We start from the raw sequence: 23,966 nt of genomic DNA, 5'->3' as shown, positions 1-23,966 counted from the left end.
TTGCAAACAAGTATATGAGCGCTGGCGTCGCTGGCTAGGAGTTTGTGCAATTAGCATGGAAATTTTACTCGCCTACAGCTCGAAATCGTTGGTGAAGTAGTCGCATTGAAGCAATATTAACAACAAAACGAAACCGCAATGCACATTCACGTTGATGGTGTGCCTGTCTGCCAGTTCTTGTAACGCTGCTGTAAGTCTTGTTAAATATTGATACAGTGTAATATTTGAAATCGTAACAATTCCTTCACATGCGTTCATTTAAAATATGATCATATGTCCGAGGAGATTTATTCTCGCAGATCGCACAAATCCGTGATTCTACATATATAAAAAATAATACCCGTACTTACCGCGTAATATGAATTCGAATTTATAGACCATGTATGTATACCTAAGACCTCTTTGATCCAGCGGCCGTGCTAAGACAAAGCTTCCTCCCAAGGTGCCGAGGAAAATTCCTGCATGAAATAGCTTTATTTTAGCTCAATACCGCGTATACTGTGGTGTGCAAGGAATTCACGAAGAAGCGAGAGCAAGGATTCCGTGAAAACTGTTCCTGAAGGTCAAAAGGGTACGTGGCGAAAAAAAAAATTTAGCAAAAGGCATCGCTAACACATAAAAGTTGTTTACTAATAAAATAACTTGTTTTAACAAAACACGGCGTTTCGAACATTTTTGCTCAAAAGCACGCTATGGCAGCGGTGGGATTCGAACCCACGCCTCCTGAGAGACTGGTGCCTAAAACCAGCGCCTTAGACCACTCGGCCACGCTACCGACGAGTAAACGGCGCACTATACGGCGGTTAGGAACATAGCGAAAAGCATGATCCACTTTTTATCTTTGTCTTTTCATAAAAATTATACTAAGATCGACATATTACCTGTACTACAGACAAAAATTTTTTTCAGCCCTATTTTATATAAAAATGACGGCATCCGGACGAACACTGCAGTTTCGCGGACGCCAATATGGTCGCCGGTTGTTTACGTCGTCCACGTGAGATACCGCCGGTGTTTAAGAAGCGCCCTTGGAAATGGTTATAACTGTGATTATTTCATGAAGTACACTTGTAGAAAGCCGTAAGATGTCCCTGTCGGAAAACAGGAAAAAGATGTTCCAATATTCGCTCTCTCAGATCGAAACCTGCATCGAAAACGGCACATTCGGCAGAGCGCTCGCACATTTCTGCGTCGTCTTCAAGCTTCAGCCGTCTACGAAGAGCGATCTCAAGGAGCCATTCTTGCTCGCAGTTGGTGAGATTATCTCAACTGACAAAATCGTCATTTGGAGTTGTCGGCAGCCGAGTTGTTCTACAGAGCCGTGATTTCGTGTTTTACCGTGCTTTTGCAGGTAAGCACACCGAGAAATTGGAAGCCGAAGAAAGGTGGACAGAACTGTTCGATTGCTACGAGGAGCTACTGAAAGCATACTATTCGTGTGAAGAACTACACCACTCGCTGGGAGCACTGTTGCTGAGGTAAGCGATTTCTTAGAATCGCCGGCGATCTCACTTAGACAGCACATCGTTAATTCGTCCTTAATGCTTGCCGTGTTCGTCTCTCGTTCTTGCTACCTCGTGAAAGGTGAGTGAAGAAACGAAGGTTCTAATTTTTTTCCTGTGCAAAATCCGTGACTTCGTTACCGCCTGTGTTCTAATCTTACCAACGTGGTTCTTGACATTCAGTGCATTTTTGCGACAGATTGAAGATGACTAACGGATATCCGCAACTCTGTTGTACGGTAACGCTTTTGTTTATGAAGTCTTGCTTTTATAATCGTTGGAAGGGGTTTTGATCGTCGCGAGGAATTCCGATAGGCACTCAGGTTTACCGCATAAGTGCTGGCAATCAAAGGACAGACGCAAGGTTTTGTTTCGTACAGAACAGCGACTCGGCAGTCATTTTACGATTTGAACTATACTGAAGCCCGCTGTGAAAGCATTATGCTTTCTTGAAAACTTCACGACGTGGCATCGTTAACAGCACCGACATATCTACCAAAGTAAAATCGACAGGCAATTCAGTTGCTTTTTACTGACTTTCCCTGTACCATTGATACAATGAGTGCTGTTATTTCAATAGAAACCATCAAGATGAGATACTAGGCAAGTTAGTATGAATCGGTATGTTGGCAGGACTAGCATGAGTGGATGGACAAAAGTAGAACAAAAGCGTTTGCGAACACTTGTGTCACACTTTCATCTGACGTATTTGTCATGAGCCTGACACAAGCAGGTTGGATTTAAATTATAAGATCTCTTGAAATGTGATTTGAAAGATTAATGCAAAAATTGATCGCACAGACATGCTATTCAGTCGATCGCAAACATGACCTTCCTGTGTGCTAGAATGATAGATATGACGTTTCCGAGCTCACTGTAATGCACTGCCAAATTCTGTGATGGTCCATTTCAAGTTCAAAAGTGGTTCCAAGTTACGTGTACATCAGTGACATCGCTATGTGGATCAAAATAAACAGTGTCATTATTCTAGAGTTTGCCGAGACATGTGCCCCCGCCCACTCTGCTTTGTTTCCATGGAGTTGTAGATTACACTTTTCGCAAGTGTAAAATATGTGTTACTCTGGAGACACTCAATTGCACGTCTTGTTTAGATTGTGCAGTTGGCTAAATCAGACGACTATTGCAGGCATGGCCACGTAAAAGCGGCAGCATGCAGCATACGGAAGGCACTGGAGATCAACCCAAACTTCACAGCAGCTCGTCAGAGCTTAGATGGGCTCAGGACGCTGCTCGTAGAGCGCTGGCACTTCAGGATGTTGAACGACTTATCAAGAAATGAAGCTTTTCATGATGCCATCACAACTGCTGTTCAGAGTGGTCACAAGCGTGTGCTTGACATTGGAGCGGGAACTGGACTATTAAGGTTTGTGAACATTTCGAATGCACGAATCATAATCTTAATCTCGATTGCTGCATATTGAAAGCAGATGTCATTACTAAAGTGACACTAAAGGTAAATATGAGGTCGACATGGATTGGAATGGCATTCCAAAAGCCTTGTAGTGCCTGTTTCGTGTCAAGAAGATGTTTAGTTTGAAAGAAAATTGTGTTTTAGTGGTCTGCATATCATTAATGCCATTCAAACTGCCCACCTCTGAGAACTGTTGTGTGATGTAGCATTCGCCATGCTCACCCTTTACTGCCTGACAGCCAGCACTGCCGGGCAGTGGAGCACATCGCAGTGAAAATAGAACTTGCATCGTTCTCAAGGGCAACGTCAACTTCTTTTTTCCCTGAATCAAACTGAAATGCATAAGTTGCATTTTATTCCATCTTGTAGTGTACTGCAGTGTTCTCTTCTATCATAAGTAGTGATTAATTGTACCTAGGACAATCTACGTCATTGGGCTCTTGTTTCAGAATGTCCTACTGGTGATGCAAATCGTGTCCTGCTCTTACCTTAAATTCTCTATTACTAAAGCGCTTCTGTGCATAAAGGACGTTTTAGAGGTTCTCATACATTGATCTTTCACTTTGAAAAAATGTCATTTCCCTTTAATGTTTGTGATAAACACCACTTTTGTGAGAGCGCATTAGATGGCCTGCCCAGCAGTCTTTGTAAAACAAGCTATACACTCAGCAGACGTCGAGCTACCACTCTCAGGAACTCTCAGTATTATGGCTGGCCGGTAACAACAAATATTAATACAGTGGACTCTCACGGAACCTCAAGAGATTGCTTTATTGCAAAGAAGAAATAGATTGTATTGCATAACAGGAAAAACTTGCATAAAAAAGAAGAGGCCAGTTAGAGACCGGCTCATATATCACTGATAGCAACAAACTGCATGCAATAAGCAATAAACCTTCAAGGGTGTTTGTGAGTTTCTAATGCTGTCTTGCTTTGTACCACTATTGGCCAGTGTCGGTGAAACTACGCGGTATCTTAAAGGAGTACTGGCACGATTTTGAGGCATCGTAAAAGGGCCATTTTTCGTTTCCTTGGCATACAGTGTTAAAGCTCTCTGCACACTGGAGCCAGGAAACACGTGTAAAATATTTTAGTTTGATTTTAAAGTTTTCGTCGCCCAACATCTGCAAGCCGGCTCCACCGCCACGAACATTATCATGACAGGTCGACACAGTTCACTGGGTTTGCGAACTCTGCGTCCCGAACACAGCCAAAATTGCTGTCGGAGCCGCTGGACGGCAATTCATTCCTCATTGTTTACATGAAAGACGTAGAACTTACAGATTGCTGCTAGAATGTCAAGAGCTGCTGTCCCCACGTTACTTAGGCTTGCGTCACACTGGGTTTATATGTCACTGTGATATCGCCCCCTTGATATCGAAAGCGAAAGTGGTTTTTCGAGGTAGCAGTATTAAAGATATATTCAATGCATTCCAAGGCACCACAGTACTCTTTTTAGTGTTCTCGTCACCAGTACTTTTATTCAGAGCAGCAAAACGAGAATTTCTAAAGTTCTTGTCAGTACTTCTTTAATTCATGCCAATGCGTGGTGCCTACAGCCAACCTTGAGCATGATTGGAGTACCAACAATGAAGGATCAACCACAGCCAACAAAAAAAAGAAAACATGGAGAACCATTGAGTACTGCAATAATGCTGATGCATATTGTGATGTGGCTGAAGTGGCTCGTTTCACTTTGTTTCCGGTGATGCACATGGTTCTGTTTACCTGAATTAGCAAGAGCAACGGCACATTTAATCAAATGTTTTTCCAGCACGGCATGAATGTAAAGCTAACCAACTATGAGGGTGGTGTTCCACTTGAACAGCAGTTTTGTTTACGCTATTTATTCCGCCATGCTTATAGTTCCTTTGTTTATTTAGAAAGCCTGCCCTTAGGCATAGTAATTGGTGGTATCAAAAATACACATGCAAATTTGCTTCGTGTATAAAGTGTAATAGTGAATGGTGGTAAGGTCCACTGATCCAGCGGCCGAGGTTGGGTGGTCGGCCAGGCCTGAGACCCATTGCACGGAGGTGGTGAAAACGACTTAATTGTAGGCCTGTGCAAGTCCCCAACAAGTGTGTGGCAGTCACATCAGGGATTGGGGTGGATTAGTGGTTACTGTGAGAGCTGAATATAACAAAAGTTTTCCAGTAGCTAAGAGTCTTTGAAATCCTCTCAAGCTTGAACGTGTACTTATGAAATAGTGGTTGTTAGGATGGATCAAGTTAGAATAATCAAAGAAGGAAGCTTTGAGTAACTGGCTTCCTTTCTTACTCTTTTAGCCGAGTGTTCTGTCTCCGAGTGTTTCACACCACCGTTTCTTGCAGCCTATTTGCCCTCTCTGCAGGTGCGGAAAAGGTGTACTCATGCGAGGTGTCCCCAACTTCGTGCGAAGTGGCACGCACTGTATTTGATGAGAATGACTTTGGCACCAAATCCCGCATAATTAATAAGCACTCCACCGATCTTACCATTCCTGGTGACCTTGATGAGCGGTAAGTTCTGTTGCAGATGAATTGACAGCTGGGCTAGTTGGTAATAGTACCTGAACAACTTGAAAACAGCGCAAGATATGGCATGGACAAGAGGAGGTTGAAGGCCATTCGTCATCGGCACTGTGGTGTGTCCTCTAATCTCCTCTTCTCCGTGTCGTATTTTGCACTGTTTTCAAGATGTTCAAAATCTGTTACAGACGTTTATTACCACACTCATAGTCAGTGGAACGTGCTTGTACTATTGCATTACGTAACTTAGTTGCCATGAAATTTTGTAGCATTTGAAACTGGCCAACAGCCAACTACTCAATGTTCCTTCTTTTCTATCATAATGGAGGGCTTGAATATCAACTGCATGCACATGATATCCAAGTGCGGTGGCAAGGCACAAGTTTGGCTCTCACAGAAGCCAACTAGTCTACGGCATCCATTGGCTCCCCATTTTTAGTTTGCGACTGCCCTTAAGTCCTTGCTTCTTGCCTTGAAGTATATGTCCTATGAGCTCATTCCTTTAATGTCATACCAGAAGTTGTTGTCCTGGCTCTATATGTAATATTACAGTTAAAACTAAATCTAGCGAAACCCGATTTCACGAAATTCCCAATCTAAGAAAGAAATTTCTATTCCCCGACAGGTACCTATAGGGTTCAATGTTGTCATCAATTCAAACTAACGAAACTAAATAGGCACCAAACTCAATTTAAAGAAGTTTATCCAGAAATAAATGAAGAAAAAGAAGTGGCGATTTCTTCCTGATTTTGACCTGAGGGACTTTTCTTCAGGTGTGTGCTATCGTGTTAAAACATCTAGCTGCCATAGTCATGACCTTAAATTTATTTTGACGAGGCCACACAGCGCGCCTATGCAGGGAACAACAGACTCAACGGTTGGTAGTGCTCTCATGTACCACATGGTGCTAAGGGCAATGGTGGTTTATTGTCCCTTAAATCCTCTCGCAGGAATGCAGTCATGGCTATCTTTATTTCATAGTTTATGTGACAGATGGCACTGATTGTCTCCTCGCAACTTTCTTCCTCGGCTTACTCGCACAATCACTGCATTTGGTCTCCTCATCTTTGTATATTGGCAGCCTGTCATAGCTTCACATGACTGTCTACTTGCCCTGCATTGTTTAACAGACATGGACCCTCCCATGTCCAAGCCACCCTCAAGGACTTCTCACATGTGCGGGCATGGGTTAGCGACAAGTACAATGCCGCCTTAGGTTTCGGATGTCGCTATGTTACAATTTTACATTTCGAGGAACCGAAAAACATATTTCTTGTAAGAACGAAATAATTCAAGCGTGGTCATGACTTCGTTAAATCGAGTTTCAACTGTATTATAAAACACAAAACCTGTAATGCTTGCAAACTAAGGAATCCAATCTACGAAAATGAAAGAGAACCACTACTGCAGTTCATGCATTATTATTTCATGGGTGTACGATTGTGTTCGGTGGGACAATGGAATTTTTTTACCACTTTTCGTAATGCGGACTAAATATGGTAGCCATGCACAAAACTGTAACAGTGTGAACAGACTGTTTTTGTGTTGCATAGCTATTGTCACATGCACTCCTTTCTTTCTGTTTTTTATGTTACCGGTCCATTACACATATAACTACTGCCTTGCGCAAACCGCACCCAAATGACTGGGAACCTTCTAGATTATTTTAGAACCTTTCGCTAAGATTATGCGCACAACACGAATATTGGAGTTTATTCTGGAACTTACGTGGTCACCAGCGATACTGCTGAAAATTTCGATGGCACATGCATAAGTGCCGACACGCTTTACCGCTTGGCAGATCACTCGACGGCCGACGCTGTTCTCGCTGCTATCAGTGTACAACTTGATTTGCTCGTGCTCTGGCCCTTTCATTTTCCGAGCAAAAGTTCGCCCAAATAAAGAGTTTCGCCTTGAACACACTGACTGCTGCCTTTGTAAACGTCACAACCATATGACATCTGGTGGAGGTGCCTCTCAGTCCATTTACCAAGTGCCCCTCTCCTGCCATGAGCCTAGCCCATAACGTCAAGAGGACATCGACGCAAACCCCGACCAGCGAGCTAGCTGCAGGCAGCAAGGTCTTCCACCAGAATATGGACGCCTACCCAACAAGACCAGGACCACAACGACAAAGACAACAGCCACAATGATGGCCGCTGTATCACCTGCAACATTCGTCATGCATTAACCCAGGCAGCCGCCGACTTTCCCCTAATCACCATGTCAGGCTCGAGAAAGCTGGCTGGAGGCATACAACTGGGTCGCCACGATCAACTGGGACTGTGACGAAAAGCTTCGCCACATTTATTCCGCCCTTGAAAATGGCGCAAGGACCTGGTTCAATAATCGAGAGCCGCTAACATCATGGGACCCCTTCTTCACCGGATTCCTAAACACCGTTACAAGCGTCATACAGAAAGAAAGGGCTGAAACCCTTCTGGAGACATGTGTACAGCTCCCCAACAAGAAAATCAAGATATACACCAAAGAAATGACTCGCCTATTCCGCTATGCCAACCTCGCCATATCCGAAGAAAAAAAAAGGCTCGTTTCCTGATACAGGGAGTGAAGGAAGACCTTGCGCCCAAGACGGTCTCGGAATTCGTTTTGGAGGCCACAACAATCGAAAAGGTGCTAGAAATCCACACCAGTCAATACAACGGCTGCATGCCCATGATGAGCTACAGGGATATTCAAGTGCTGGGAACCAACGACCTGCATGAGAAAATCAGAGCGGTTGTGCATGAGGAGCTGCAGCAGATGTTCCCAAGATCGCAACCTCACGTGTATTCAATCACCGACATCGTTCGTGAGGAAGCACGGCAATTGCGGGGAATTCCCAAAGCACTGCAGCCTCATCTCGAAACTATGAGCTATGCCGCAGCACACTGTCCTCACGCTCCCCCTCCGCGCCCACGTCAAGACACCGCACCGCTGCAGTCCCGTCACAAGACATCACTGTCACCACCGATGCCATCCCGCCCTCCTGTCGACCAATGCTACGCTCCCAGAAAGACTGACGTTTGGCGTACCCCCTACCACCTCCCACTCTGCTACCACTGCGGAGAAGCCGGCCACACGTATCGTCACTGCCAGTACTGTGAAATGGGACTGCATGGTTTCGCGGTGAATGCACCGTGTCCACAGCCTGGTGAATGACCTCATGACATCGCCCATCGCCGGAGCACAGTGGCAACGATGATGGCCATCCCATTCTCCGTTGCCCGGCCGCAACATCACGCCGCAACACCGGCAGTACATCGGCCCCACCCGGGGCCAATCAACCAGTCCTTATCCGGAAAACTAAGGGCAGCAACCGATGCAGGTGCGGTTGCTGTACGACGAAATGCTGAAGATCCTCCACCGCTGATGACTCGGGAATCATCAGACATCAGCTCGGCGCCTAGCAGGCCTATCCTTCATGAGGGAACTTTGCCTGAACAAGACGAGACAACACGACGCAGCAGCATCGGAGCAAGTCAACGCAGCTGTGATCCAACCCCACGACCTAACCATAACGCAAGGCGATGAACCACCTACCTTGACGTGCTTATTGATGGCCACTTCACCGCTGTGGTCGACATTGGGGTGGACTACTCTGTTGCCATTGGCCCATTTGCTGCCAAGCTGAAAAAAGTAAAGACTGCTAGGGAAGGACCCGAAATCCGGACAGCTGGGGGCTACCTAACGCGACTGGAATCTGCACAGTGAGAATCACGATTGATGGCCAGACTTATTCGGTGAGCTTTGTGGTCATACAGCATTGTTCGAGGGCCGTCATTTAGGCATGGATTTCCTAAGTCAGTACGGCGCAGTCATTGACTTTAGATCCCAGTCGATAACGCTTTCTGCAGACAATTCCATGCCGCCAGATAGGAAAATTGGTCACCATTCTTTAAATGTGATAGAAGAACAGGTCACCGTTCCGCCCCTCTCCAGCGTCATCATTTCCTTCAGTACCAAAGAACCCACAGACTCAGAAGGCATCATCGAGGGCGATCAGCACCTGCTTCTGACCTGTCAGATTTGCGTCGTAATAGGCATAGCCGAGCTGCATGATGGCAAAGTGAAGCTAATGCTGAGAAATATCGGTCACGAATACAGGCACCTCAACATTGGTATGATGATCGCGTACACGAATGAATTCGTGGACGCCAGCAATGCTTTCGCCCTCTTCGATGCTACCGAACCTGCTTCAACGAATAAAGGTCCCCAACCAGATTTCGACGTCAATTTGAGCCTTCCGAAGCACAAGCAAGACCAGCTCAAAGCCCTGCTCCTACAATTCAAGGACTGCTTCTTGTCATCAAAAGTCCGACAGACCCCAGTCACAAAACATCGCATCATAACAGAAGAAAGTGCCTGACCAATCCGTCGGAGCCCGTATCGCGTTTCGGCGCGAGAATGTGAGGCCGTAACAAAACAAGTCGATGAAATGCTATGCGATGACATCGTCCAGCTGTCCAAGAGTCCGTGGGCGTCCCTCATGGTGCTAGTGAAGAACGATGGGACCCAGATTATCGTTGCCTGAACAAAATTACGAAGAAGGACATCTATCCTCTCCCACAGATAGACAATGCCCTGGATCGACTACACAACGCGAAGTACTTTTTGTTGATGGATCTCAAGACTGGCTATTCACAAATTGAAGGCGACGAGAGACCAAAAAAAGACAGCCTTTATAACACCATATGGCTTGTTCAAGTTCAGGGTCATGCCCTATGGGCTTTGCTCGGCACCTGCGACTTTCCAACGCCTTATGGATTCAGTATTGGCTGGCCCGAAGTGGCAGACTTACCTTGTGTACTTGGACAATGTCGTTGTGTTTGCCTCAAACTTCGACGAACACCTCCACCGCCTTGAAGCTGTACTTCAAGCAATCAAGACCTCCAGACTCACCCTGAAGCCAGAAAAGTGCCACTTCGCTTATGAGGAGCTCTTGTTTTTGGGTCACATGATTAGCAAGTCTGGAGTTCGCCCAGACCGACAGAGAACAGCTGCCATCACTGCCTTCTTGCCACCCACCGACAAGAAGGTCGTACACAGATTTCTCGGCTTGTGCACCTGCTACAGATGCTTCGTCAAGCCTTTTCACGGATCGCCGAGCCACTAACGCAGATCACTCACAAAGACGGATATGGAATTCAAGCGGGAAACGGTGCAAGTCGAAGCATTTCAAGGACTGATATGACGCCTGCAGGCGCCTCTGATACTTGCGCAATTTAAACGAATACTCCAATACGGAAATCCACACCAACACAAGCAGCGTAGGACACAGTGCCATTCTTGTGCAGAGGACTGACAGTCTAGAAAGGGTTATCAGTTATGGTAGCGGTCGCCTTCCAAAGCGGAAGCCAACTATTCTACAACAGAAAAAGAGTGTCTTGCCATCATCTGCGCTACATAAAAGTTTTGTTCCCACTTCTATGGCAGGCCCTTCAAAGTTGTGGGTAACCACCACGCCTTGTGTTGGCTAGCTAACTTGAAGGACCCTTCTGGTTGCCTCAACATTGCTTACAAATCTGGACGAAAGCACTCAGATGCCGGCTGCCTTTCTCGCGCCCCCGTCGACCCGCCTCCTTAGGACAACCAGGATGATGACTGCTTCTTGGGAACCATAAGTGCCGACGACTTCGCTGAATGACACCGATTGGACCCGGAGCTCAGGGGCCTTGTGGAATACCTGGAAGGCAAGACCAACGTTGTTCCAAAGCTATTCAAGCGAGGACTGGTGTCATTTTTCTTGCGAAACGACGTTCTCCTAAAGGAGAATTTCTCGCCACGTTGAGCCAACTACCTGGAAGCTTTACATGACAACTCGACGGCTGGATACCTTGGATTTTCCCGCACACTCGCGACGATACAAGAAAACTACTACTGGCCTCGCCTCACTCCCAACGTCCCCCATTACATAAGAACTTGCCAAGACTGTCAGCGACAGAAGGCCCTGCCGACTAGACCAGCCGGACCCATCGAGCCACCTCGCCGACCATTCCAGCAAATTGTAATGGACTTACTGGGCCCGTTTCCGACATCGACTTCCGGAAACAAATGGATTGGCGTAGTTGCCGACTACCTCACCCGCTATGCTGAAGCAAGGGCAGTGCCCAAAGGTAGTGCCGCCGAGGTAGCCAAGTTCTTCATTGAGAACAATGTCCTGCGTCATGGCATCCCAGAGGTCCTCATCACTAACAGTAGTATGGACTTTACTGCGGACCTAACTCAGGCAATTCTGAGATACAGCCAGACAAGCCACCGTTGGACCACCGCCTACCACTCACAAATGAATGGCCTCACCGAGCATCTAAATAAGAACACCGCCTACATGCTGGCCATGTACGTCAACGTCGACCACAAGACAACGGGATGTCATCTTTCTGTACATGACTTTTGCATACAACACGGCTGTACAAGGAACGACACAGATAGCGCCATACAAGTTGGCCTACAAAAGTAACCCGGCAACGATGCTTGACGCCTTGCTGCCGAACACCACCAATGAAGAAAATCTCAAAGTTGCTACCTACTTCCAGCGTGCCGAAGAAGCATGACAGCTCGCCCGCCTGCGTATCAAGAACCAGCAGCAGGAGAGGGTCAACATCCGTCACTACGATCTTTGACGATGCAACATGGAATACCAACCCAGAAACCTTGTTTGGTTCTGGACACCGATATGCCGACGTGGGCTCAGTGAAAAACTCCATCGGCGATACTTCGGGCCATACAAAGTGCTTCGATGTCTCAGCACTCTGGACTACGAGGTCATCCCGGACGGCATTATGAGCTCTCAGCAACGCCGCACACAACCTGAAGTCATCCATGTTGTGTGCTTTAAGTCGTTTCATATGCGTTAGTGAACCTGAGGACTCTACCTTTTTTCCTTTCTTTATTATTGTTCCTTGTTTCTGTATGCACATTTTTTTTCCTTCCATGTTCCGTTTTAAGCATTGGGATGATGCTTTTTCAGAGGGGACAATGCCGCACGTGCTCTTTTCTTTCTATTTTTTTGTGTCACGGGCCCATTACACGTGTAACTACTGCCTTGCACAAACCGCGCCCAAATGACTGGGAACCTTCCAGATTATTTTAGAACCTTGTGATAAGATTACTTGTGCAACACGAACATTAGAGCTTATTCTGGACTTACGCGGCCACCAGCAATAAGGCTGGAATCTTCGATGGCACATGCATAAATGCCGACATGCTTTACCGCTTGGCAGATCACTCGACGGCCGACGCTGTTCTCACCGTTATCAGTGTACAGGTTGAATTGCTTGTACTTTGACCCTCTCGTTTCATGTTCACCCAAATAAAGAGTTTCGCCTTGAACACACCAACTGCTGCCTTTATAAACGTTGTGACCACATGACAATGTCAAGTGCGAGTACTAGTTTGCTCTCTACTGTTGACATTTTTCAATCCTACAGTGGTTGTACTGGATATGTGTCGTCGTGTTGCATATCTATACTCAGTAAGCCTGTGTGTTGCAGGCCAGTTTTGCAGGCCAGTGAAGTTGAAGCTTTTCAGGTTGACTGCATCACTACTCTAGAACTGCATGGCTGTGGGTCATCTGCCATACATTAGCTGACATGTAGCTACTTTCATTTCTTCCTGCACTGGTGTGTTGTATGCAAATGTTGCTTGCAGTACTGGGACCTTAGTTTTACTGCAATATGAACTTACAAGCCGCTACTGAGGTATTGTTGCTGTACATTACGGCTACTTTTAACACACTTGCTTCGTTTATCCTGCATAAACAATCAGCTGTCTTCGTGCTGCCGTTATCATACCGTTGTTGTGACAGTGTATTCCACTGCTGTATTTTTAACTTTGCCATGATCATTATATATTTGTCATGTTGTCATCATTGCAGCACAGCTATTGTAATCATGCCGTCTTTGTCATACTGCCATTGTCACAGTATCAACCATACTGTTATCATACCGTTGTCAAGCCAAGTAAGGTATAGGGGATGTTATTTGTACTCTTTTTAACTGTATTGTAGTAATTATGATATAAATGTGAAGAAGGTAAACTTGACGAAAAGACAACTTGCTACCAGCAGGGACCGAACCTGGAACCTGCACTAAGGTTTGACATTTTGACCGCAAAAAATAAATAAAAGATAAACAAGCACAGAGGGAGGTACGACGACACGGCCGGTTTACCTCCCTCTATCCGTCTTTTTTTTGTGCGGTCAAAATGCCAAACAGTAAGCACCAACTAGGCCAAACGCAAGTTCTCCTGCGTTAAGGTTGTGTCAAAAAAATAAATGGGCCCTTAAACGTGGGTCTTGAAAAGTGTGTTCTTAATAGTTGGGCGAACGGAATGAAATTTAATGCACTTATTCAGTAATTTCTGCAGATTCCAAATCTCTGAGTAGATTTTTAATAGCTGCATTAGAACAAAAGACATGCTAGTTCTACAATGTTTTGTAGCACAATTCTTACGGGGATTTTTGGCAACTTCTTTTCGTCAAACAAAAAAGCAAAGCGTGCGCCAAGATTGCCAGAAAGCTGGTCTAGCCGATGATGCTATTTATTTTCTTATAGTGTTGTTTACCAAATGATAATTCTCGATAATCGTAAAGTGTATGAAGCAAAAATTTTTCGCTCATATTTGCATCCATTTATTTTGCATTCGAAGTTCGATGAAAACAATCAAGTTAGCATCATCGGCTAGACGAGCTCTCTGGCAACCTTGCCACATTTTTGTTTTTCTGTGTGACGAGGCAAAGTTGCCCAAAAGTACCGTAAGAAATATGCTCTCAGATATTGCATATCTTTTCTTCTAATGCAGATAATAAACATCTACTTGAAGATTTGGAATCTGCAGAAAAAACTGAATAAGTGTATTGAACTTCATTCAGTTAGCCCAAATAATAAAAAAAAAGATTTCAAGACCCACGTCTCCCCTTAAATTTCCTTCTTTCATTTGTCATGACAGAAAGTAGTCATCAAGGGCTGTCACTGGAGTCAATGTTTCATCAAAGAAACTTGCCTTTGCTCTGACAATGACACATTCCAATGTCTAAATGTTGACTTCAACGTGTGATTTCTTGTTCAATGAATTTTCATGACTGCGAGCCTCCCCGTTCCTTTGAATGTCTGTCTTGTTTGAAGCATCTGTCACGTATTTTACTATAACTGCTTCTAGTTGGTCTTTGCTATAGCTGCCGTGGGGCAAGTTTCAAGGCATTCATTAGTACACAAAATAACCTAAGGATATCTGGGCTTCTTACATCGATTTTAATTAACTGATGTAATTTTTTTCCCTATCAGTGTCACACTTTTGGTTACTGAAACATTCGATGCTGGCTTGTTTGGAGAGCATGTTCTGAAGAGCCTGGACCATGCCTGGGAGCATCTCTTGAACGAGGAACGATCGTAAGTTAGGCCTCCTTAGTTACTGCCTTATCTGCGGAACAAAGCGAACTGTCGCAGATAAGATAACGAAGTGCGAAGTAATGCAGCTGTGCATCTGTGGACTTAAGTGCTAGTTGCAGGCACTGCAACTGTATACACTTTGTTTATGTGGTATACAGTGGAGCCTTGATATATCCCATGTTTCATGAGTAACAGGAAACCTCACAGGTTTCTAGAATAATCCTGCATCTCATTAGTACGCATACGGAAATGCAGCAGCCGAAGAAGAGGAGAACAGAGTATAATATAATTGCTGGGGTCTTACTTGCCGTAACGACTATATCATTAGGAGGCACGCCATAGTGGGGGACTCCAGAATAATTTCGACTACCTGGGGTTCTTTAACCCTTTGAGGGTCGAATTTTTTCGCCATACGCGACCCCCCAGGGTCGTTTTTTTATCGCTGATTTAAATTCTTCGTGTGAATCTATTTAAGAAAAAAATTGTCGTAATCTTTTTTAGGATGACCATAAAGTGACAAAAAAATTCGTTTGTGTTGTTACGTAACGCATAGTTTAATCATGAGTAACAGTGAGATAAATTCTAAAAGAAGCTTATTTGACTGTTACAAAATGAAGCATAGCAATAGACATGGTTCACATACATGCAAATATAAGTGCACAAATTGGCATCAAGTGGAAATATGTACGGAGGCAGAAAAGTCACCTTTGGTTCAATCAACATCATCTCACCGCGCACACTTTTGAGATGCCACTCGTTCATCAACATCTGAGTCTTAACTCGTAAGTAACCTCTCATATGACGGGCTGCCATCCAATGAATCGGATTTTGATTCGGCCTCGACTCACAGCAGAGCAACCGGCGCTTACATCCATAGTGCAAGCGAACTGCGCGGGTGAGTGCACTGAAGAAAACTGTGTGGTTGCATGCACGTCCAGAAAGCAAAAACAAGCAGAAACCTATAATAATTTTTTGTCTTTTTGCCAACGAGACAGAAGCGGTTTTTGTGAACCACAGTGGCATCGCTTGTATAAGTTAGCGGTTGCAGGGAAACAGGGGTCATCACGCCCCGAGTAGCAATAAACAAGAGAGTAACGAAGTGGTCACCCTTTTGAGAGATTCTATACCAGACAGCCATCAGTTTTGTGGGCGCTAGAAGCGGGAACCAACCAAAGGACGAAATTGAAAATAGCCACTACAGAGCCGCATGATATCGGATGTGCCCGCAATACATGGCACACCGCTGTAGTAAAGCATAAAAAAATAAAAATGGAGAGACCTCGGTGCTAGAAAAAGATTCCATGTCCATAATGTGGCAGCACATGCCAAGCAAGAGAAATGATTGAAAAAGGCATCAAACATGCAAGCGATGATGTACATGTACGTCATTGACCATTTTGAAGGTGTTTGCCGAGGACGTTCATGTATGTCATTGACTCATGCACCTGAATCTAAGCACAGAGGTGTTCTTTGCTTTTCGCTCCCATCGAAATGCGGCTGCGATGACCGGGAATCGAACCCGCACCCGAGGAAAGGAGAGCCGAGGAGTGCACGAGAGACGATATGGAACTTAAAGTGGACAAATAATTCCATCTCTCTCAGTTCTTTGCGAATGCGCACCATAATAAAACTGAAGAGGTTGAAGGTACTATGACAGCCAACATGGTAGCAGAACAGATGAGTTGTCCGGCTTTCTGTGATGCGTGTGTGTGCATTCGTACATTGATCTGTTACTCAGGGAACAATGGTTGCAGTTGAAACATGGTAGCTGCTTCAGCATGGCCCTGATTGTCCCAAGTGATTTGTGTGCAGTCCATTGCTTACTACGGTCACACCAAGCCGGGACATGTGTTATGTTGTACAAGTGCAAGCATTTGTCCTAGAAATATCTGTGCCGTGTGAGTTCTTCAGGCCGTGTCTCTCTGGTGTGACACTTATTTTGTTTGTCCAGCGTGCTGACAGCAATGGCGCTTTTTCTTCTGACGTGGCATGCACTTGAAATAGTCCAGCACAAGGAGGTGGCACTCAGTGGCAGCACATTAAATATAAAGCCATAGTTGCGAGGTTGCTGTACGCTTATATGGCTCGTGAGACCTCGACCAGAGCAGTCGGTGGAGTTGACAGAATCCTCGTTAAATATTATAGCTATAGTAAACTAACATCATGTATGCATATGTAATTTCCAGTAGATTTGTTAAAAGTGTGTAGTACTCATTACAATATGCATACTACATCGCTTGTGCTGCCGAGCAGTAGTTGAGCATTAATGTCGCGATAGGATTGTTGGCGGTAGGTCATGCTCGCATATTTTTCAGGGATCACCACTACATCTTCATGCATTTTCAATGCTTATACGCATAGGCATCGAACTGAAATTGTGATCGTTGGTTTGCTGGCCTTTGCAACTGGAAAACACAGCGGTGTACTTACCGCCCCGTGAATTTTGAAGTGAGTTAACTTTTATGCAACAGAAATTGATAGCACAGTGGTGCGTTTCATTTTATTGGCTCCAATGTTTACACGTAGACTCATTTCTCTTAATATTTCTTCACTCGACTGTTTTTTCCTTGCCATTTCTGTTGGTTATTTGTACATAAGGCATGACAGTGACGTTGCACCTCCACCCTGCACCACCAATTTGTTAAAGGGGTCATGAACCACTTTTCCAAGTAATGATCTAATGGCCTCAGTATCGGAGTGTACTGCCTCCCGAATCGATTGCCGCAAAAATTTCTCGAATCCGTCAAGAATCAGCGGAGTTACGGGGGTTTGGCGCACGCTCCCAGCGCTTTCTCTCTTTTCTCGTGCCGGCGAGCGCACTGGAAGCTAGACAGGGAGGGATGGCATGGGGGAAAGAAGTTACGCCAGCGCGCGTCATGAAACGCGATCGCTCTCCCGCTGTGATTCGCTTGCGCGAGTGCGGCTACCGTGTACTGAGGAGTGCGGCGCCGGCAAGTGGCGGCACCCCGCGGCAAGAAGCGCATCTGATCCGAACGCCGCTCTCGATTTACGTCGGCTATCGGCCAATAAGCATGCTATGTCTCTTGCTACGTACAGCGGACAGACGCCCCGCCCACCGACGAGAGTGAGAACCGGCCTCTATTTGAAAAGAGGGTGCCTGGGGAAACGGCAACTTCGCGCTCCGCTTGTGGCCATTACGCGGCGCGCACGACTCTAATATTTGGCAGAGCAGTTCATAGCCGTGTCAGCTTTCCGCAGGATGTGTTTTTTCAATCAGCCCAAGGGGTGCTTCATGACCCCTTTAAGGCGTTTATTTGACGACACTCAGCGACAAGATGCAATGGCGACAGTCAGGTCAAAGCACGGGCTCTCAGCGCGAGCGGCGTTCTTTCAGGAGGAGCTGACCCACTAGAAGGCGCTGAAGAGCGTAACCCATTGCTCAGTTCCAAGGCTTTGCTATAATTACCCCGGGTACAAAAAGGGAGCTGCCCTGCGACCTAACAGGTTGTCACTATGAGTGGGTCATAGTAGGCCTTGAGGCGCTCCACGTTGATGTAATTATTAATAAGCTGGCCTTTGCAACCAAAAATGTGAATTGTTGGGTGCAGAGCGAATAGAGGGGTGCAGTTACTTTTACATGAGAAAAAGTGATAGTATGCTGGTGCATTGCATTCTGTTTGCTTGGCATTGTTTTTGCTGCCCGATAGAAATGGTTCGTCATGAAATCTCACCTGCAAGAGATGAATTCTCTCTCAACTGATGAGGACTAATCATTCATTTGTCATAAAGCTGCATATGACATGAGAATTCCCTTAATATGAAACTGAGATGCAAAGTTACTTTGCCACACCTGCCAAGTCTCCCGGATTACCCGGGAGGCTCCCGGATTTTGAACGTTTCTCCCGGTTGTACGGGTCATAGGAAAATCTCCCGGAAATCCAGTTTTGCCCCATGAGTCCAGTGCTTTGTCTGGCCACATGAGCAAAGTTGTCTGGCCACGTAGTAGAAAGGACGAAAGGAATGGGATTCTTCTTTTTTTTAACGATGGTAGAAAGGTTCAACTCAGTTTCATTGCGCATGAAGTAGCTGTGCACTTTGTGCCGCAGTGCTGCCAACGCAAACGTGTTATAGCGCCGCAGCCGTGTCTTGCCTGTGATGCGTACATATAAGTACATAAAAAAGGTGCGCTCTGTTTTCGCTAGGAGAGAGCGCTCGCAATAATTATGGCGCCAACACAAGCTCGTGGTGCAGGTGGCTGTTGTTTGATGTCGTGACGCAAGGTCGGATGTTCCGCGTACAGATGCGCAACACGCAATTTAAAAATTGATCCCTAATGTGTTATAGGTTGTATCAGCCGTTAATATTTCGTAGATGATGCGTTTTTGTACACACAAATCTATCCCACAAGTTATCTCGCCTTCAGAATTTTTTGTCACTACTGCTTTAAGTGGAAAGCCCAACACTTAAAAGGGTAGCCATTAGCGATGCCTGTCGAGATAGCGCGTTCTCCAGCGCTCGTGACCGTCCCCATCTCAACGGCGCCCCTTATAGTCCCTTGCCCGACGAAATAACTGGTAAGCAAGCGACGACAGGCCTCGCAGGCGGAGCGATGTTATCGCATGTGCCCTTCGTGTGACGGTGACGGCTGGGTCGTTTCATATCTGCTGCAACCGCGTTCGTCCCCAGCGCTAGCGCACTTTTACTCGCACGTGAAACAGACGATGTGTAAGCGATGTTATCGGTTTGGACTCTGTACAGATCAGCGGCGACCGCAAAATCCCGCTGACAGCACGCTAAGCTAGCATTAGCGTTTGCGGCCCGCTATTTCCGTCACTTAACGGGAGCCCGCAAGCGGTTAGCGCACGACGCATGCACAGTTGCGCGAGAAGCCAACGCAAAGCTTTGCGCACGCTATTCTAAAACTGCCTAATGTCCATATAATTGCTATCGCAGTACCCCCCGCGGTCGGCATACTTTATACACCCCCCCCTCCTGCGGTTGACATATTTTATCCCCCCCCCTGTTGAGTAAATCTCCCGGATTCCATTTCTCCAAACTTGGCAGGTATGCTTTGCTAAATCTCGAAAACAAGTCCATACACACCCACCTACCTTGTGCTGTTTGTCTTGTCCTGTTTGACAGTCACTGAACCGAGGTGGGGCACCTCATCAACTGTCATTGTAATAGTGCAGAAAGTGTTCAGCAGGACCGTTGCCGTTTTTCTTCTTAACGTCTTTAGCTTTCCTTAGTATTATCAGTTGTTTATTGTAAAGCTCACTGACTAACATATCTCCCTTTAGTGCCTGCTGCCAACCAAAAGCTATGGTAATTCCTGAAAGTGCTGAGGTATTTGCTTGCCTAGTTGAAAGCCAATGGATAAGGAGTGGGCAAAGGTGAGTAAGCCCCTTACATAATTATGACTCCCTTACTTTTTGTGTTTCCAGCATATGGCTTTGCCTTTATTCTTCAAGGCATTTTCTTACTTTCTTGCTTTCCATTTTTTTACCATTGTGGTGATTGTTGCACAGTGTTACTTTGCATGACTCTTTACTAATGAATAAGCTTTAAAATTTTTGTTTTTAGCTGAAAAGCATCCGCCAGGGGCAGATTGTAAAGGTGGAGCTCCTGCATGCCATCGTCATGCTATATCAGTAGTCATACAGTCGTTATCGTTCAAGAATTGTCATTTCATTGTTCTCATGCCATGAAAGTTATTCTCTCTATGCCATTCTGCCATGATCATTCAAGTGTTGTCATATAGCCCATATTACCTCGAGGCACTCCTCTAATGTGGAATAGTTGACCTTGGCACGTGACAGAGTGCTGCTCGTGTAGGCTATAGCTCGTCTGGCCCCATCTTGCCTCTTCGCCAAGATAGCTCCGAGACGTATGTTGCTGGCATCAGTGCGTATCTCTGTGTCAGCATCCTTATCGAAATTGTCCAGTACTACAGGCGGAGCAGACAAGCGATGTTGCAGTTCCGCAAAGGCAGTCCCTTGTTCATCAGCTCATAAAAATGGTGTGTGTGGTCACACATGAGGTGGAATAGCGGCGCCACCATCTTATAGAAGTTTTTGATGAAGCACCACTAATACGTCCACAGACTCAGAAATCATTGAAGACTTTTCTTGTCTGTTGGGGCTGGAAAAGCGGCCACGGCAGCAGTCTTCCCTGGATCGGGCCGAACTCCAGCAGCGCTCACAATGTGACTGAGGAACTTTAGTTCTTTGTAGCAGAAATGACACTTCTTGGGCTTGAGTGTGAGGTCGATCGAATGGCTTCGAGAACACTCCGAAGGCAACGAAGGTGCTCATCAAATGTTTCCGAAAAGACTACATCATCGAAATAGACGAGACGACTTTTCCATTTGAGGTCAGCGAGAACGGTATCCATCATTAGTTGGAATGTGGCCAAAGCATAGCAGAAGGCGAAAGGGAGCACTCGAAATCCATAAAGGCTGTCCAGAGTTACAAAAGCAGTTTTTTGCGGTCCCACTCATTGACTCCTGTTTGCCAATAACCGCTCTTGAGGTTGATGGAGGAAAGTACGTCGCGTGCCTAAGCGAATCACAAAACCGAAGTGTGCCATCCTTCTTGTTCACAAGGATGACTGGTGATGACCAGGGGCTGCTAGAGGGCTGTACTATTATGCCGTCTCGAAGCATTTCCTTCACCTGCATTTGAATTGTGTGTTGTTCGGTTGGTGAAATACGGTAAGGCTGCTGCTGTATAGGGTGCGCACTGCCATAGGTGATGATGTTTCGTAATGAATGTTTGACATATCTTCGACAGACATGCAAGGCAAGTGTGGAATTCCAGCTACAGTTCACGCAGTCGTTGTTTGTTTTCACCAGGAAGCATTGGACTGATTTCGACACCACGGAGAGGTGCTTCAGCAGTGCAGATTGCCTTGAAAGCAAAACACTCGGTGATGTTGGCGATTGGGTCGGAATAGGCGATGAAAGTACCAAGGAAAAGCTGCCGGTGCTCGTAGCTGAAGTTTGTGACAAGAACCTCGCAGTGGCCATCATGGAGGTCAACCAGGCTTCTTGTGACGCAGACACCTTGGGACAGCAGGAGGGAGTGATTGCTTTCCGCGACCACTTCGCCGTGAGCTAATCCGTCTCACATCACTTGAACTACGACACTTGTGCTCAGCGGTATTGTGGCAGCATCATCAATGATACACAAGCATACCCTATTGTGGCTGGTGTTGTTCGCTGCTGTGTCGCTCTTTGTCGAGAACGTGACCAGGCGTTGTCAAATGTCAGGGATAGCACTGTGCTCCTTTAGAAAGTTCATGTGGATGGTTAGATCTCGAGAAAACTGATGGAGAACGTTCAAGCTGACAACAAAGGTACAACCGTGAATCCGTATTTGTGCCGTGCAAAAGCTGAGTGGTGTGACAATATGCCCGCCAGCAGTGCGGATTGGCGTTCGGTTCCAAGGCGTCGTCACTTTCTTCAGAAGGGTGGCCAGTTTTTCACTTATCATAGAGTAGTTCGCGCCCATGTCCACTAAAGCACTGACTTCGCAACCGTCGAGCAGTGCAGGAATGTCCAAGGAAACCCTTCCAGAATCAGCTGGTGCCATCGTCGATGCATAGTCGGTTCGCGGAAGCGTGGATGGGGGTCCTTGAGAATGTCCAGTCCAAGTGGCCGCACCCCCAAAGGTCGCTGTGGTTAGTTCTCCCAGCGCAGGCTGGGTGACTGACCCCACACCACGCTCAAATAGGTATGGCGATTAGGGGAAAACCTCCATGATAATGGGGAACATGGTTGGTGCAGAGATGATGAGGATCTGCGCTGCTGGGCAACATTTTAGGAGGCCTCTGGCTGAAGCTAGGTCACGGTGAGTTCGCCGAAAATCCGCATTGTCCAATCTCTCGATATGTGCACTGTCGAAAGACATGCCCACCTTCACCGCAGTGGAAGCAAAGGGGAAGCTGGTGCAGGCCACACGCTTGATTTCCACGGGGCCGATCGATGGTCATTGTAATATGTGGCAGCTTGGACTGTCTGCAGCATGACCGGGGTCACGGTGTGAAGTGGAATCACAGGTGTGGCAGGTTGCCTCAAAGCTTGAGCATACCACATGAGGGGGAAGTCACTCAATGGTTGAGGTTCTCTCATAAAAGGTGGTTCTCTTAGGGCATGCTGGACTTCGTCTTAGACAACAAAGAGATTCTATGCAGTGAAGGTACTGACAGCTTTTGGAGTTCTTTGTGGATTACTGAGCATATATGAGCTCTCGGAAGGAATCCATGTGGCCACTGAAAGCTCCCAAGTAGTCTGTAGTAGAGGCAGCACTGATTTGTAGTTCGTGTTATGGGGCTTGTTGCCGAATAGTGCTTTTAATGGCTACGGCTTCAGAAACTCTGACACAGTCTTGTGTGGACTGCGCACAAGACCACCAAACAGCTGCTCTTTCAGCCCACGCATCAGGTAATGCACCTTCTTCTCTTCCAACAAGGTGGGGTCGACTCATTGGAAAAGACGCGTCATGTCCTCCACATACAGTGTGACGCCTTTGTACGGCATTTGTAGGCGGAACTGGTGATCATGCTTAGCTCACTCCCGACAGTCAGGGCTAGCATAAATCTCGAGAAGATGGCGCTTGAAGTCTTCCCATGATATAAAAATACCTGCACGGTTCTTGTACCAAACACGTGCGCCATTATTGAGACTGAAAGAGACATGCCCTAGTTTGTCTGCATCGTCCCACTTGTGCACGGCACCAAGCTCATAGTGAATGAGCCAACCGTCCGTGAAAGGGATTCGACATTCGTGGATTGAACAGAGTACATTGAATTTGAATTGTGCCTTCCATGCTGGTTGGGTTGGCGCCAGTTGGGATGCTCAAAGCTGCCATGTTGTCTGGGAGCAGTCCAAACTCGGAGGCTTGCCCTCGGATCCTTCTGCTGGCGCGGTGCATAGGCATAACCACCAGTATGGGGCTTGAGTGTTTGCTACTTGGAGGGGTGCGGTGCATAGATTACCCAGCTCCTCCACCAGTTTTTCATGTGCTAGGGTAAGAACAACGGAACAGCAAGACACGAATATCAGACACAAACGAATGGTCCCCGACTGGCTTGGGCTCCTCGTCTTTGTCTTCTTCACCTTTTCCGGCTGGCCACAGCTTGTTGGCTCAAAACACCATGTCGCATGGGTATG

The 23,966-nt window shown here is 46.3% G+C and overlaps 1 protein-coding gene and 1 non-coding gene across 2 annotated transcripts in view; one reads left to right on the top strand and one right to left on the bottom strand.

Annotated features, from left to right (window-relative positions):
- Positions 1 to 693: 693 nt before the first annotated feature.
- On the bottom strand, positions 694 to 775 carry Trnal-uag (transfer RNA leucine (anticodon UAG)). The gene has a single exon. It is a non-coding gene; the product is annotated as a tRNA-Leu (tRNA).
- A 190-nt stretch (positions 776 to 965) lies between these two features.
- The window catches only part of LOC119382627 (protein arginine N-methyltransferase 9), a 39,647-nt gene continuing 16,646 nt past the window's right edge, over positions 966 to 23,966 (top strand). Inside the window, exons 1-6 of the mRNA XM_037650412.1 lie at positions 966 to 1,254; positions 1,352 to 1,478; positions 2,650 to 2,886; positions 5,268 to 5,435; positions 14,729 to 14,833; positions 20,095 to 20,187. Coding sequence (XP_037506340.1) covers positions 1,086 to 1,254; positions 1,352 to 1,478; positions 2,650 to 2,886; positions 5,268 to 5,435; positions 14,729 to 14,833; positions 20,095 to 20,187 — 899 coding nt within the window. The 5' untranslated portion in view covers positions 966 to 1,085. The remainder of the gene's footprint in view (positions 1,255 to 1,351; positions 1,479 to 2,649; positions 2,887 to 5,267; positions 5,436 to 14,728; positions 14,834 to 20,094; positions 20,188 to 23,966) is intronic.

The sequence above is a fragment of the Rhipicephalus sanguineus genome, chromosome 2 (genome assembly GCF_013339695.2).
Source record: "Rhipicephalus sanguineus isolate Rsan-2018 chromosome 2, BIME_Rsan_1.4, whole genome shotgun sequence".
Lineage (NCBI taxonomy): Eukaryota > Metazoa > Arthropoda > Arachnida > Ixodida > Ixodidae > Rhipicephalus > Rhipicephalus sanguineus.
Note: the sequence above shows the minus strand (reverse complement) of the source record. Positions and strands in the feature narration are given on the sequence as shown.